Raw genomic sequence first — 17483 nt, 5'->3', positions numbered from 1 at the left:
CATATAACACTCTAACCAGAGTGCAAACCCAGGTCTCGTCAGTCGGCTCATGTTCTCCGTTTCTCTCTTTCAGCTCTACCTCCGAAGCCGGCCAAGCCCCAGCAGCCGTCCTCGGTCGGGGTGGGAGGGGGCAGCAGCAATGGAGCGAAGGATGTGGGAGCAGGAGGCTCTCTGCAGGAGGCCGAGTGGTACTGGGGCGACATATCCAGGTAACAACCGCTGCTGAACATGAAGGAGTCCTTTTCAATCATGAAACAGGCCTTTTTCATATTTGGGTCATGATGAACTGAATAAAAAAGTCTAGGAATTAAAACAGAACAGATTGCTTTATCCTGCGTCCTTTTGAATTTTAAGCCGTGAAAACAGGATGTAAATGCTCACAGGAATGATTCTAAGAAGAAGGCGGCATGCCTGCATGTTTGTTCAACATCACAAAAACTAAGTCAGAACATTTCACACCAACGTCTAACAGTTTGATCCATCTCCTCAGTGTGTGCTGACAACAGTTTTTATGACTGAAAGCTCACGCTGCAGAGATCGGGGTTAAGCTGTTAAGATCTGGGAAAGCTCTGTACATCCCCAGTGTTACCAGCTTTCTTTACACTGATGATGTCATCCTTTAAAGTTTAAAAACTATATTTACCTTTGAAGATGATGTCATCAAAGTTTCTAAAACATTCCATCTTTGCCTTTTAAATGCAGACCAGTCTTGACCCCCAGCTTTCGTTCCAGTCTAACCAGTACCCCACAAGTTTAATTGTCTTATGTCAGTGAGGTCACTCTGTATCTGAGTGATGAGGCGGTTTACTATCTTTGTTTCCTTACCAGCTCTTTGTTCCTTCTTTCTCTGGTTTTGTCCTCAGGGAGGAGGTGAACGATAAGCTCAGAGACATGCCCGATGGGACCTTTCTGGTTCGGGACGCATCCACCAAGATGCAGGGCGACTACACCCTTACGTTAAGGTAACAGGCAACTGCACACTCACATGAAAGGGATGGGTAATGCATGCTCATATTAACCCTTTGATGCACAACATGGGTCAAAAATGACCCGCATTCATTTCCCTGGCTATTTAATGCTGGCTGAGTTTATCTTTGTTCCATCTTTTGAAATAAATTAAATTTATAGATTAATTGCTACAGATATTCTTTCAATATGCTTTTTTTTATTCCCACATATCATTATTTTATTTTTTCCTCCTTATGTTATGAAAAGAACCAGTTTTTATATTACAACGCCAAGTTTACACACATGGGTCAAAAATGCCCCATCCTTCCATGTGTGATTTATATTGAATGATTTGATCTTGTATTATTTCTTTAGCAGTAAGTGGGCCAAACACTTTTGTAATCAATATTTGCAACATGTTTATTTGTAATTTTGTCACACATACACAGATGACAGATAAAGCAGCGACTGAACTGAACTGAACTTTTGTTTTATAACAGAAAACTGCTGGATTGTGTTCTGTGTTCAACTAAACACAGCACTTCAGTAAAGCACAAACTAACATCCTAATTTTTGCACGCCTCACAAAGGATCTCAGTCTTTTGTGCAGTGGTGGCTGTGTTGTCTTTTTTTAATCCACATCTTCCCATTGCCTCGATGACATGCTTATCCACGCTCCTCTTCATATGTGGCATTACAAGCTCTCTGTTGTTGTTCATGAGTTTAACGTGGGTGTATACTGTCTGACTGACTGTGTGTGTTAGTAAAAGTGTGCAGTCTTGATTTTGATGCTTTCAACCACCTTCACAAAGAAAAATAAGAGAAAGTCTTTGTGCAGCGGTCCTAGGGTCTGATCATGTGTCTGTAGTAACGGGGTAATAATTACTCAGGTTTACTGCTGGCTTGGTTTCTGTCTGGGTTTTGGGTCAGGTCTGGAAATAAAAACGTCCTCAGTCCCATTTAGAGCAGACTAGTGTGTATGGATGTATCAGAATATCAGATTTATGTTGTTAATGCAGCAAAATAATGTTAAAGCAAATGTCCAGTGGTTGTTCTCAGGCAGTCTTGAGGACTGCGGGTCAGTCTGACCGGGGGAGTCTAGCAGAAACTCTGCTGTAGTTTTATTTGAGGACTCGTCTCAGATAGCTTAGCTAGATGCTTCAGTGTGATAGATTAACTGTTTGACTGAAATAGCTTAGCTAGCTACAGTACTTTTCTAAACTGTCTAGCACTAAACTTAGCTACGTAGATAGCTAACTGCAAATGTTAGAAACTAGATTAGAATGAGCTAACTATGGATTAGCTCACTGTTTGGCTAAAATATCTTAGCTAGCTACTTTTCTAAGCAGCCTAGCAATGCTAACTCCAAAGGTTATCAACTAAATAAGCAAATAAAATAAAGCATAAATAAAATGGATTATCTATGTCAACAGCTAGCTAGCTAGCTAACAGTTATAACTGTCACTCTGTCTTCTCTCTCCTAAGGTAACCTGAAATTATCACAGTATTTACAGTCATCTATCAGAACTGTCGTTTATGTTTTCAGAGGTAAGGCTGTAATAATTGTAAACAACAACAAAAAACAAATACTTCCATCTACCAGATGAGCGAGGGCGGCTGTGTTGAGCTGTGAAGAGTCTGAAACACATTAAAATATCCCACAATGCACTTTGATGTGTGCGGGTCATTTCTGACCCGTGTGTGTGAACTTGATGTAGAAATACAAAAGGTCTGATTGTTCATGAAGTAAGGAAGAGAAAATAACAATGATGATCTGTACATTTCAAAAACAAGATATTTACTGCATAATTGGAACAGTTACTGATAAAAATGTATTTATTTATTTTAAATATCATAGAAACTCTGCCATTTACATGAAATCACACAGGAAATAGATACGGGTCACTTTTGACCCATGTTGCGCATCAAAGGGTTAAGGTAATACCTTCATGGTGGAGTGGTTTTAAACCACATGGGTCTTTATGGATGCTGAAGGAGCAGCAGATTACTCCTCCTGCTCCTCTTTCATGCCGCTGTGCCTCCAGTTAGCATCAGATTGAGGAAAATCATGTGCCAGGGAGCATTTTTGCCTACACAGCATCCTGCTAATTTGGAGCAAATCGCCCACTGCCCTGGAAATAAACTGCTGGAAGGGGAACAGAGCCGAGAATAGAAGCTGTTAGAATGTGAATATTAAGAGGACTCTTAAATGTGCTGCAGATTCCTGCTGATCCGCCTTCTTTTTCTTCCAGGAAAGGGGGGAACAACAAGCTGATAAAGATCTACCATCGAGACGGGAAGTACGGCTTCTCTGACCCGCTGACGTTCGGCTCCGTGGTTGAGCTCATCAGCCACTACAGGCACGAGTCTCTGGCTCAGTACAACACCAAGCTGGACGTCAAACTCATGTACCCCATCTCCCGCTTCCAGCAGGTCAGCAAACCAGATCCAGACCATCCCAAACAGGGATATAATTTCAGGATTGTATTCCTGTATAATAGCAGATGTGGATATCCCCCTCTATTTTTGGTTTGGGGATTTTTTTTGTGGTTAAGGCGAGGTCTCATGGTTTTAGTAAGAAGGATTGAATACAGTGTTGGGTGGTCAGCTAAAGAGGGTCATAAGTCACTAAGGTTTGAATCCATGGGCTAAACATGGCAGTATATCCTGGAAAGAACCACACCATCATCAGCACACAGTTAATGATACTGGGATGATTCTGATTTTGGTGATGTTTCATACTGTGGACACTGATCAAGGCCTGTAAGTCTTTTAGCGCCCTACAGGGTGGAGAAAAAGACGAGTGGAACTGGGGATCTCGCCACTTCCATCCAGCTAAGGCCTACTATTCTGAGGGGGAAAAAGCCCCCAACATCCCCAGCTTCACCAACATTCAGTTCTTTCCCTTGATGATGTCATCCCTTAAAGTCTTCATAGGCTTTAGAAAGATGTCATTAAAGCTTATAAAGATTTAATTAAATAGAAATCACTAATAATAGAAGCAACATTCCATCCTCTGCCTTTGATGATGTCATCCTTTGAAAGCTCCTTTGAAGTCTTGAATCAGCTCTAAAAAGATGATGTCATCAAAGCTTAGTCCATTCATTCCTCTGCTGGTCAAACAGACCCGGGTTACTCGGGCACAGAGGTGTTACTGATGTGAAACTAGGTCAGGAGAGGAGGGAGCGACCGTGCTCGAGCAGGGTGCAAAACTGCAGCTTTTTTTACAAAACAGAGATGTTTTTCCTGATCTCCAGTGCCTCCCTCTCTCATTTATCTTTCTGTTAGCTGCTTCTGCATCTGAAGAACTAGTAGTTTCCTCTCTGACCCCGTCTGTGGTGATGGAGGGTCAAAGAGGACCCTGGCTCATGCTGAAATGTTTCTGCTCTAGAGTTCAGGACCTCTACTGGCTGAAATATTGCTCACATCTGTGGTGCCAAAGGCCCAGTGTTGCTTTTATTCTCTCGCCCCAGTGGTATGCAGGCGAGTCATTACTCTATCTGTAGCGGGCACACCTTGCCCGGTGCCCGGTGCCTGGGGCATTGTGGGTGGTTTATTAACAAGCCTGTTCAGGAGCTGCCCTCTGTAAGCAGAAAAACTGCATCTGTCCTTAATTACTCTTTTGTCTTTACCATACTCCATACTCTAACATCTAAATTCATCCTCAGGACCAGCTTGTGAAGGAGGATAATATCGACGCTGTGGGGAAGAAGCTGCAAGAATACCACAATCAGTACCAGGAGAAGAGCAAAGAGTACGACCGACTGTACGAGGAGTACACAAAGACGTCACAGGTACACTAATCCATCTTACTAAAGCTGCATGGTTTTAATGAAAAATGAACGTTCCTGCCCTTTAACCTTTCTCGTCCCTCAGGAGATCCAGATGAAGCGGACGGCCATCGAAGCTTTCAACGAGACCATCAAGATCTTCGAGGAGCAGTGCCACACGCAGGAACGCTACAGCAAAGACTACATCGAGCGCTTCAGGCGAGAGGGTAACGACAAAGAGATCGAGCGGATCATGATGAACTACGAGAAGCTCAAGTCTCGGCTCGGGGAGATCCACGACAGCAAGGTACGGCTGGAGCAGGACCTGAAGACCCAAGCCATGGACAACCGGGAGACAGACAAGAAGATGAACAGCCTGAAGCCTGACCTCATACAGCTCCGCAAGATCAGGGACCAGTACCTGGTGTGAGTACAGCACTACTAGATTTGTTTGCCACTGGAGTCTGACAGCCCGGATGGATTCATAGATAGAAAGGGAAAGTGTGAAGGACCATGGATGAGAGGGAAGGTTAACTTCTTACTGTAGGAAGGCTACAGCCTATGCTTGTTGGTTATTTAGGCTGATGAATTAACTAGGAAGTGGACTGGGGTCGAGAGGGTCTAGCAGCTAGGTTTTAACCCATGTATGCTGAGAGTCAGGGTTCAAGTCTAACCTGTGGCTCCTGTCCCATATATGGCCTATCAACTCTCCTAAAAGGTGAACAAGAATGTCTGCTTTTTCCCAGGAAAACACAAGGATATTTTACTCGGGATTAATGGACATAGAGAAAAGCTGAAAGAACGAGAGCAATCCAGTCAAATGTTTGTTCATTTATAAAAGTTGTATGTTCAGACCACAAATATGCTGAGAACACGGATCCACAAAAACAATTAAAAACACAGTTATACATGATGGTATCCATCCAGGCCAGTAGCTGGTGGTGCTAAAGAATGACATCATCTTCAAAGGTAAATATGGAATGTTTTATAAACTTAATGTAATGACATCATCTTCAAAGGTAAATATGGAATGTTTTATAAACTTAATGTAATGACATCATCTTCAAAGGCAAAAACGGAATGTTTTATAAACTTAATGTAATGACATCATCTTCAAAGGCAAAAACGGAATGTTTTATAAACTTTATGTAATGACATCATCTTCAAAGGTAAATATGGAATGTTTTATAAACTTAATGTAATGACATCATCTTCAAAGGCAAAAACGGAATGTTTTATAAACTTAATGTAATGACATCATCTTCAAAGGTAAATGCGGAATGTTTTATAAACTTAATGTAATGACATCATCTTCAAAGGTAAATGCGGAATGTTTTATAAACTTAATGTAATGACATCATCTTCAAAGGCAAAAACGGAATGTTTTATAAACTTAATGTAATGACATCATCTTCAAAGGTAAATGCGGAATGTTTTATAAACGTAATGTAATGACATCATCTTCAAAGGTAAATGCGGAATGTTTTATAAACTTAATGTAATGACATCATCTTCAAAGGCAAAAACGGAATGTTTTATAAACTTAATGTAATGACATCATCTTCAAAGGTAAATATGGAATGTTTTATAAACTTAATGTAATGACATCATCTTCAAAGGCGAAAACGGAATGTTTTATAAACTTAATGTAATGACATCATCTTTAAAGGTAAATGCGGAATGTTTTATAAACTTAATGTAATGACATCATCTTCAAAGGTAAATATGGAATGTTTTATAAACTTAATGTAATGACATCATCTTCAAAGGCAAAAACGGAATGTTTTATAAACTTAATGTAATGACATCATCTTCAAAGGCAAAAACGGAATGTTTTATAAACTTTATGTAATGACATCATCTTCAAAGGTAAATATGGAATGTTTTATAAACTTAATGTAATGACATCATCTTCAAAGGCGAAAACGGAATGTTTTATAAACTTAATGTAATGACATCATCTTTAAAGGTAAATGCGGAATGTTTTATAAACTTAATGTAATGACATCATCTTCAAAGGTAAATATGGAATGTTTTATAAACTTAATGTAATGACATCATCTTCAAAGGCAAAAACGGAATGTTTTATAAACTTAATGTAATGACATCATCTTCAAAGGCAAAAACGGAATGTTTTATAAACTTTATGTAATGACATCATCTTCAAAGGTAAATATGGAATGTTTTATAAACTTAATGTAATGACATCATCTTCAAAGGCAAAAATGGAATGTTTTATAAACTTAATGTAATGACATCATCTTCAAAGGTAAATGCGGAATGTTTTATAAACTTAATGTAATGACATCATCTTCAAAGGTAAATGCGGAATGTTTTATAAACTTAATGTAATGACATCATCTTCAAAGGCAAAAACGGAATGTTTTATAAACTTAATGTAATGACATCATCTTCAAAGGTAAATGCGGAATGTTTTATAAACTTAATGTAATGACATCATCTTCAAAGGTAAATGCGGAATGTTTTATAAACTTAATGTAATGACATCATCTTCAAAGGCAAAAACGGAATGTTTTATAAACTTTATGTAATGACATCATCTTCAAAGGTAAATATGGAATGTTTTATAAACTTAATGTAATGACATCATCTTCAAAGGCGAAAACGGAATGTTTTATAAACTTAATGTAATGACATCATCTTTAAAGGTAAATGCGGAATGTTTTATAAACTTAATGTAATGACATCATCTTCAAAGGTAAATGCGGAATGTTTTATAAACTTAATGTAATGACATCATCTTCAAAGGTAAATGTGGAATGTTTTATAAACTTAATGTAATGACATCATCTTCAAAGGTAAATATGGAATGTTTTATAAACTTAATGTAATGACATCATCTTCAAAGGCAAAAATGGAATGTTTTATAAACTTAATGTAATGACATCATCTTCAAAGGTAAATGTGGAATGATTTATAAACTTTATGTAATGACATCATCTTCAAAGGTAAATATGGAATGTTTTATAAACTTAATGTAATGACATCATCTTCAAAGGCAAAAACGGAATGTTTTATAAACTTAATGTAATGACATCATCTTCAAAGGTAAATGCGGAATGTTTTATAAACTTAATGTAATGACATCATCTTCAAAGGTAAATGCGGAATGTTTTATAAACTTAATGTAATGACATCATCTTCAAAGGCAAAAACGGAATGTTTTATAAACTTAATGTAATGACATCATCTTCAAAGGTAAATGCGGAATGTTTTATAAACTTAATGTAATGACATCATCTTCAAAGGTAAATGCGGAATGTTTTATAAACTTAATGTAATGACATCATCTTCAAAGGCAAAAACGGAATGTTTTATAAACTTTATGTAATGACATCATCTTCAAAGGTAAATATGGAATGTTTTATAAACTTAATGTAATGACATCATCTTCAAAGGCAAAAACGGAATGTTTTATAAACTTAATGTAATGACATCATCTTCAAAGGTAAATGCGGAATGTTTTATAAACTTAATGTAATGACATCATCTTCAAAGGTAAATGCGGAATGTTTTATAAACTTAATGTAATGACATCATCTTCAAAGGCAAAAACGGAATGTTTTATAAACTTTATGTAATGACATCATCTTCAAAGGTAAATATGGAATGTTTTATAAACTTAATGTAATGACATCATCTTCAAAGGCGAAAACGGAATGTTTTATAAACTTAATGTAATGACATCATCTTTAAAGGTAAATGCGGAATGTTTTATAAACTTAATGTAATGACATCATCTTCAAAGGTAAATGCGGAATGTTTTATAAACTTAATGTAATGACATCATCTTCAAAGGTAAATGTGGAATGTTTTATAAACTTAATGTAATGACATCATCTTCAAAGGTAAATGGGGAATGTTTTATAAACTTAATGTAATGACATCATCTTCAAAGGCAAAAATGGAATGTTTTATAAACTTAATGTAATGACATCATCTTCATAGGTAAATGCGGAATGTTTTATAAACTTAATGTAATGACATCATCTTCAAAGGTAAATGCGGAATGTTTTATAAACTTAATGTGATGACATCATCTTCAAAGGTAAATGCGGAATGTTTTATAAACTTAATGTAATGACATCATCTTCAAAGGCAAAAATGGAATGTTTTATAAACTTAATGTAATGACATCATCTTCAAAGGTAAATGCGGAATGTTTTATAAACTTAATGTAATGACATCATCTTTGGAGGGTCAGACAGAATGTTGGTGAAGTTGGGGCTTTTTCCCTCCATGTTTGCCGTATCGTAGGCCATAGTGTGGACAGACAGACCTCCTCATACTAAAGCTTCAGCTACAGATTTTCAGTCTTATTTCTATGAAGGATGAGACCTGTCCAGGTTCTTTGTAGGGTCAAAACCTACCTGGTTCTTTGCAGGATTGGAACAGTCCTGGTTCTATGTAGGATCAGAACAGTCCTGGTTCTGTCAGACAGTCAACAGTTAACTCCATCTCTGCTGCAGCTTCAACAATGCTGTGAATGAATGGAACCTTTAAACTGATACCTAGCAGCTCTAATGGCTCTCTCTCTCTCTCTCTCTCTCACTCCCTCTCTCTCTCTCTCTCTCTCTCTCTCTCTTCTCTAGCTAGCTCAGCTCTAATCTCTCTCTCTCTCTCGCTCTCTCTCTTTCTCTCTCTCTAGCTAGCTCAGCTCTAATGGTTCTCTCTCTCTTTCTTTTTCTCTCTCTCTCTCTCTCTAGCTAGCTCAGCTCTAATGGTTCTCTCTCTCTTTCTTTTTCTCTCTCTCTCTCTTCTCTAGCTAGCTCAACTCTAATGGTTTTCTCTCTCTCTCTTCTCTAGCTAGCTCTCTCTCTCTCTTCTCTAGCTAGTTCAGCTCTAATGGCTCTCTTTCTCTCTCTCTCTCTGTTCTCTAGCTAGCTCAGCTCTAATGGTTTTCTCTCTCTCTTTCTCTCTCTCTTCTCTAGCTAGCTCTCTCTCTCTCTCTCTCTAGCTAGCTCAGCTCTAATGGTTCTCTCTCTCTCTCTTTTTCTCTCTCTCTCTCTTCTCTAGCTAGCTCAGCTCTAATGGTTTTCTCTCTCTCTTTCTCTCTCTCTTCTCTAGCTAGCTCTCTCTCTCTCTCTCTCTCTAGCTAGCTCAGCTCTAATGGTTCTCTCTCTCTCTCTCTTTCTTTTTCTCTCTCTCTCTCTTCTCTAGCTAGCTCAGCTCTAATGGTTTTCTCTCTCTCTTTCTCTCTCTCTTCTCTAGCTAGCTCTCTCTCTCTCTTCTCTAGCTAGCTCAGCTCTAATGGCTCTCTTTCTCTCTCTCTCTCTCTGATCTCTAGCTAGCTCAGCTCTAATGGCTCTCTCTCTCTCTCTCTCTCTCTCTCTCTCTCTCTCTCTACACTCTAGCTACCTCAGCTCTAATGGTTTTCTCTCTCTCTCTCCCTCCCTCTCTCTCTCTCTCTCTTGCTCTCTCTCTCTCTACTCTAGCTAGCTCAGCTCTAATGGTTCTCTCTCTCTCTCTCTCTCTCTCTCTCTCTCTCCCCATAGCTGGCTCAATCACAAAGGAGTTCGTCAGAAACGAATTAACGACTGGCTGGGAATCAAGAACGAGAACACTGATGAGTGAGTTTTTCTGTTTCTTCTGCCAGGCTGCAGATTAAAGATGGGGGTCAGCGCTGTTACTGTAGAGCAGCTGCTAATTTATTCTGAGTCAGATTACATGTGGTCCCTCATGCTAATCCTGCTTGTGTCACTTTGTGGGTGCAGAGGCTACTTTGTCAGCGAGGAGGATGAAAACCTGCCTCACTACGATGAGAAGAGCTGGTTTGTGGGAGACCTAAACAGGACACAGGCTGAGGATCTGCTGACGGGGAAGCCGGACGGAGCGTTCCTCATCAGAGAGAGCAGCAAGAAGGGCTGCTACGCCTGCTCTGTGGTGTAAGTACCTGACACAGTTCTACTTCTGTCCCATGCCATAGTGTTCTACCATACGCCATGAATACAGAAGCAGAGGAACAGTTCTAACAGGATAGTTCTACCATACGCCATGAATACAGAAGCAGAGGAACAGTTCTAACAGGATAGTTCTACCATACGCCATGAATACAGAAGCAGAGGAACAGTTCTAACAGGATAGTTCTACCGTACGCCATGAATACAGAAGCAGAGGAACAGTTCTAACAGGATAGTTTTACCGTACGCCATGAATACAGAAGCAGAGGAACAGTTCTAACAGGATAGTTTTACCGTACGCCATGAATACAGAAGCAGAGGAACAGTTCTAACAGGATAGTTCTACCGTACGCCATGAACACAGAAGCAGAGGAACAGTTCCAACAGGATAGTTTTACTGTATGCCATGAACACAGGAGCAGAGGAACAGTTCCAACAGGATAGTTTTACTGTATGCCATGAACACAGGAGCAGAGGAACAGTTCTAACAGGATAGTTTTACTGTATGCCATGAACACAGGAGCAGAGGAACAGTTCCAACAGGATAGTTTTACTGTATGCCATGAACACAGGAGCAGAGGAACAGTTCCAACAGGATAGTTTTACTGTATGCCATGAACACAGGAGTAGAGGAACAGTTCCAACAGGATAGTTATACCATATGCCATGAACACAGGAGCAGAGGAACAGTTCCAACAGGATAGTTATACCATATGCCATGAACACAGGAGCAGAGGAACAGTTCCAGCAGGATAGTTATACCATATGCCATGAACACAGGAGCAGAGGAACAGTTCCAACAGGATAGTTATACCATATGCCATGAACACAGGAGCAGAGGAACAGTTCCAACAGGATAGTTATACCATATGCCATGAACACAGGAGCAGAGGAACAGTTCCAACAGCATGCAAGCCAACAAAGACAGATTAGAAGATTTAAACAGCTGCAGGAAAATTCTCTCACAATAACCAATGCAATAGTATACTAAATATGTATACTAAAATACACTGACCTAACAAAATACAACAAGATAATAAAGCATGATACCTGATTATACAAAATTATATATAACTGTAGAGGTAAAACATACAAGATAATATGACCTGATCAGTATAATATTTAAGAATTTCAAATGATTCTACATGAAGTCATAAATTATAAGGGAAAAATTTGATTTCTAAAAAGTTGTAAATTTACCCCCAAACCCTCAAACTTTTGATTTTTAAAGCATAAATTTACAGGAAAACCACTTTGAAAAGTTGAAAACTTGGGGGAAAAAAATCCTTCAAGTCTGTGATTCCAAAAAGTTGTAATTTTACAAAAAAAATGAAGTTCAAAAAGTCCTAAGTTACAAGAAAAAAGGGGTTCAATGTCTAAATTAACATTTTTGTAGATAAAATTCTAAATTTATGAGGAAAAAACAATGTTGGGGTTAGAAAATTGATGAATTTATGAGTAATAAGTTTCTACGTGGAACACTGAAGCGTGTGAACGAAGTCTGCTTCTCTCTGTAAATCGTTCTGACTCTGTTTAAAGTTAAAGATCAGGCGTCACGATTGCTGACCCTCTCTCTCCTGTGTGTCCTCAGCGCCGAAGGTGAGGTGAAGCACTGCGTCATCTACAGCACGCCGCGCGGCTTCGGTTTTGCCGAGCCCTACAACCTGTACGGCAGCCTGAAGGACCTGGTGCTCCACTACCACCAGACCTCTCTGGTGCAGCACAACGACTCGCTCAATGTGCGCCTCGCATACCCGGTTTACGCACAGATGCCCTCCGGACGCAGATGAACCCCGCCCACTCCTCCACGCCCCCGCAGAGACAAACCGACCCCGTTTACGGGGGAGGGAGGACAGGGGAGGGGGACTGAGGGAGGGGGGCGGTCGGAGTCCAGAAACAAGCCGACACACAGAAACACTTGCTGCAGCACTCACGTCAGCCACCTTGGAGTTTTATATTTTTACTAGAACATTCTCGGAGGGCATTCTTTCTAAGACTGCTTGATTTGCACATGGAAGTTTAAATGTTTGTGAATGTGAAGAGACTGAAGAGAGGAAGGAGACGTCAGAGTTTCAGGTCCACCCCGCTGCTACCTAAACTCCAGCTCAGACTTTTACCAGAAACTCAACAAATGCCACGCCAGACCACCACCAAACGTTCCCACTTTAACCGCTTTTCCCCGCCATCTGAAACCCCACCCCTCTGGAGTCTTTTCATGTTTGCTTTTGTTGATGATGTCTGTGTTGTCCCACTCCATTCAAAGCAAAAATAATGTAGCATAAGGAGGCGGCGGCGCTCCTGTGGAGGCGTGGCTCATGTAGGCTGCTGCTGAAGGGTTAATGGGGAGGGGAGGGGAGGGGGGGCACTCAGCCGTCTTTATGGAAGGAAAAAGGCTTTTATACCAAGATTTAAGTTATGTGTGGAAGGATCAGACCAAAGTTGGTGTGGAGAGGGAAGGGGCGGAGTCAGCTGGCGTGGATGAGTGCGTGTTTGTCCTTGTGTTAGTGAATGGAGAACAGCAAATGAATGGAGACCACACAGAAAACAGAGTTTCAGGCACCACAAGGCTTTTTCTCTTTAAGGTCAAACCAAACGGTACGAAACGGACGGCACCGTGAACAGACGGTCCAGTCTGAAGCACTTAAACGTGTCCCATTTGTGACCTCGGCACTCTGTGAGCGCGCTCAGTGGAAACGAGAGCGAAAGAACCAGCTGAAGCGTGCAAATGGCGCTAAGGTTTAGTTTAGCGCAGTGAAGCTAAGCTGCATCCTGCAGAGTTGGGTCCCTTTATGAGGAGTCCGTCTGACGCTGCAGGGAATGATCCAGAGTCGGTACGTTTACATGCAGTCTAAAGCTCTAACATCCATGTAAACAGGCTGAAGTCGTACCAGATCAAACCTCCCTGGACTAGCACACACCGTTAGAGGAAATACATGCCAGAAACCGCTGCAGGATTCAGGTTTTCTGCACGGTGGTGCAGCAGGAAAGATCCTGGTTGAAGTCCTGGTCAGGCATTGGTTCTGTCTGGGATCTCTGGCTTCCTCCCAGAGAGGAGGGGTTAACCAGTGGCTCTAAATCTGCCAGTCAGCTAGTCCAGGGTGACACCATCTTTTCCTACCCTGCAAGGATCATCAGGGTGGGACAAGATACATGCATAAATGAGGAGGATAATTCTGAGGAGGAGTGAGACGTTGGCGTCAATGAGCCCTGACTGGACGTAAACGTCCAGAGAGTTCCTCAGACTGACCGTCTGCTGCAGCGTTTTCCAGCGAAGCTCAGCGTGTAAAATTTCATGAGAAGACTGAAACAGCGTGACACGTTAGCGCCGTGCAGAGTGCTGTGATCACAAACGCTGCTACACTAGAACTAGAACAGAAAAGGTCCCAACGGTCCTCCTCAGGAGGGAGGAGCCTGAAAGTGGTTTTCTGTGTGGTTAAAAACGAAGACTGTGTGCTGGGTGAGTGTTTTTGTAACAAACCTTCAGAGATAAGCTTTGATAAAATGTTTTTATGAGCAGGTTTAGACGGAGGCCACACTGAAGACACAGGCTTCAGGAGCAAATACTGAAAACTTGAAAGAACGTGCAATCTTAGCGTTGTAGTTCAGCCGCTACGCAGAGCGAGCGAGAGAGAGAGAGAGAGAGATAATCAGAGGGAGGCTTCTGTCTGTCTGATTGTTTGGTCTTTTCTTTGTTCCTTTATTTTTTTACTCTGGGTGCTCGGCTTTCTAACCAGTGGAAGTATCAAAATAAAAGCTCTAAAACTAAACGACAAAAACCACACGCTCGTTTCTATTCTTCATCTCAATTCCTGTGTTTTTGATTGGACCATCACCATTGGCCTCTGATTGGACCAGATCAGCCAATAGGGTCCATGAATGAGTCCATTATTAATGCTAATAAACTTCAGATGTACAACTCTTTCAAAATAAAAGGGACGGTAGTGATCTACCAAGAATTACCAAAACTTCAGGCCACGCACCAACACAGCGCTGCTAAATTTCTACTTCCTGTGTATTTGGTCCGACAGAATCGGCGTCCACAAACACGACGGCGCTGGTTACAAAGTCAGACCGAGCACCCTGACCCCCGTCTGCTGTCGGCCACGTTTGAAGTGTGAGGGCCGATGTTTGAGGAGCGAATGATACGACTTTGGTTGTACCCACCACGTCTTTATCTGCACCCCGTCTCTGTCCTCCTCTGCGCCCCGCAGACAACAAACCCCATCGCCACCCCCGCCTTTTTTGGCGTTTTCCTAAAGAATAGAGTTGGGGGGGGTACCACATTCACGGGCTAAGAGCCTAATGGGGACAGTACTAAATCCAGTTTGGCCTGGATCCACATGGAAAATCCAGTTCAAGAACTCTTTGGATCTTATGACTATTTTAGTGCAGCCTTGGAATCAAGGTCAGATCTGGGACAGGAGTAAACCTGGTCAGATGTGGGACAGGGGTGAACCTGGTCAGATCTGGGACAGGAGTAAACCTGGTCAGATCTGGGACAGGAGTAAACCTGGTCAGATCTGGGATAGGGGTGAACCTGGTCAGATCTGGGACGGGGGTAAACCTGGTCAGATCTGGGACGGGGGTCAACCTGGTCAGATCTGGGATGGGGGTAAACCTGGTCAGATCTGGGACGGGGGTAAACCTGGTCAGATCTGGGATAGGGGTGAACCCGGTCAGATCTGGGATGGGGGTAAACCTGGTCAGATCTGGGACGGGGATAAACCTGGTCAGATCTGGGACGGGGGTAAACCTGGTCAGATCTGGTACAGGTGTAAACCATGAGAGCTTTTCTAGTCCTGGACCCCTGCAGTTCTTCCACAGGTCTCCTTCAGAGACTATGAGGTGTCCTTTTCACACCTCTGTGTGAAGTGCTGCAAAGGATCCCCTCCAGACTACACAGACAGGCTTCTTCAGGGCTAGCTAGACCTGGTCCCCAACAAGTCAAAGCCCAGCACAGAAGCCAGCATGAAGTCCTGAACCAGGCCACGAAGGCAAGGATGGAGCGCTGCTGCAAAATATGAACCAATATTAGCAAAGCTAAAAGAAACGGTCAGACCTAGGTACATGGTTTTCCTGATCCAGGCCAAACTGGATTTCCTCCAAGCTCTCCGGCCCCTGTAGTCCTCCCTGACACCCGAGTCCAGCTAAAAACCACAGAGGATAAAGATGTCAGTGCAGGTGGAAGGCCGTGGTCTCATCTCTAAATCAGTTAGATCATCGTGTTTCCTCTGACCACCTGCTAAAGCTGCTCACCTGTCAGATCCACCTGTGACCAGCTCTTCTTCTTCCTCTCAGACTGATGGACAGCAGGGCGGGGCTTGTCGATATAATGTTGAATGTATTTAATAAAAAAAGAGCTAAAAGAGCCGGTCCGGGTCTAAAACTCTGATTTTTCCTCCTTGTCTGAGCACCGCCGTCACGTTCCAGATCATCCTCTGGTGCTATCAGAGAAACAGGCCCGCTAACGCCACCTTCAGGACGTTCCGCTCATCAACCCTCAGGTGTTTTACAGTTTACCGTACAAACGACCACGAAACCAGCGATTAAGAACCGAACAGATAAATCAGGGTTTTCTGCATGAATCACTCAGCCGACTAAGCTAGATCACCGTTGTTAGTGTCCCTCATCGCTTCCTGTAGTTCAACTGGCTGTGTCCCAAACCGCATGTCTAAAGCAGTGGTTCTCAACCGCCGGGTTTGGACCCAAATGTGGGTCACAAATTTACAGCAGCAAAAATCTGTGCAGGCTGAAATGAACATCCTTTAAATCTCTGTTTTAAAGAGCACGTTTAGGGGATTTTCTAACGTTTTCCACTAATTAACCCCAGTAGCTCAGAATTAAAACGCTAATCTTTCCCTCCATCTCAGATCCAGACTACAGACTACAGTCTGACTCCTTTAAGCTGAAGTTGCTGAAGATTGTTGGATATTTGGGCCCTGATTTCTCATTCACCAATTTAGAAGCACATCAGCATCCTTAGACGTTCATCTCTGAGCTAACCGCTAACTAGCACAACAGCACACGCGTGATCACCACCACTACAGCTGGAGGGTCTTCAGACGCATCATCAGGTCTTTGTAGAGTCTCATAAAGATGCAGGTCTAAACCACAGAGAAGTCTCCTGGTCCTCTAAAGCAGGGGTTCTCAACCTTTTCAGCCCGTGGCCCCCAAAATAAAGGTGCCAGAGACCGGGGACCCCCAAATAAAGGTGCCAGAGACCGGGGACCCCCAAATAAAGGTGCCAGAGACTGGGGACCCCCAAAATAAAGGTGCCAGAGACCGGGGACCCCCAAATAAAGGTGCCAGAGACCGGGGACCCCCAAAATAAAGGTGCCAGAGACTGGGGACCCCCAAAATAAAGGTGCCAGAGACCGGGAAACCCCAAAATAAAGGTGCCAGAGACCGGGAAACCCCCCCAAAAAAGGTGCCAGAGACCGGGGACCCCCAAAATAAAGGTGCCAGTGACCGGGGACCCCCAAAATAAAGGTGCCAGAGACTGGGGACCCCCAAATAAAGGTGCCAGAGACCAGGGATCCCCAAAATAAAGGTGCCAGAGACCGGGAAACCCCAAAATAAAGGTGCCAGAGACCGGGGACCCCCAAAATAAAGGTGCCAGAGACCGGGGACCCCCACTGGACCTGAAGGGTTAGGGTACATGAACATTGTAGAATAGTCATGTCATAGTCAAGGCCGCCCATTAGGGGGGATAAAGGGGAGAGCTTTCTGGGGGCCAGCCAAACTGGGGGCCAGCAAAATCCTGGTCCACTGTAAAGTTAAACTGTGGTATTTTAGATTTAACCTGAATAATAACCACTCTGATCAAAGAAACACACATTTGAAG

General features: G+C 42.2%; 1 protein-coding gene across 1 annotated transcript in view; it reads left to right on the top strand.

Moving 5' to 3' along the window:
- The window catches only part of pik3r3b (phosphoinositide-3-kinase, regulatory subunit 3b (gamma)), a 284418-nt gene extending 267552 nt beyond the window's left edge, over positions 1-16866 (top strand). The window contains exons 7-14 of the mRNA XM_041790986.1: positions 74-209; positions 864-962; positions 3201-3381; positions 4617-4742; positions 4825-5144; positions 10235-10309; positions 10454-10624; positions 12231-16866. Coding sequence (XP_041646920.1) covers positions 74-209; positions 864-962; positions 3201-3381; positions 4617-4742; positions 4825-5144; positions 10235-10309; positions 10454-10624; positions 12231-12429 — 1307 coding nt within the window. The 3' untranslated portion in view covers positions 12430-16866. The remainder of the gene's footprint in view (positions 1-73; positions 210-863; positions 963-3200; positions 3382-4616; positions 4743-4824; positions 5145-10234; positions 10310-10453; positions 10625-12230) is intronic.
- Positions 16867-17483: the final 617 nt, after the last annotated feature.

Source organism: Cheilinus undulatus, linkage group 7 (genome assembly GCF_018320785.1).
Source record: "Cheilinus undulatus linkage group 7, ASM1832078v1, whole genome shotgun sequence".
Lineage (NCBI taxonomy): Eukaryota > Metazoa > Chordata > Actinopteri > Labriformes > Labridae > Cheilinus > Cheilinus undulatus.
The sequence above is the reverse complement of the archived record's forward strand: the minus strand, read 5'-3'. Positions and strand labels throughout refer to the sequence as shown.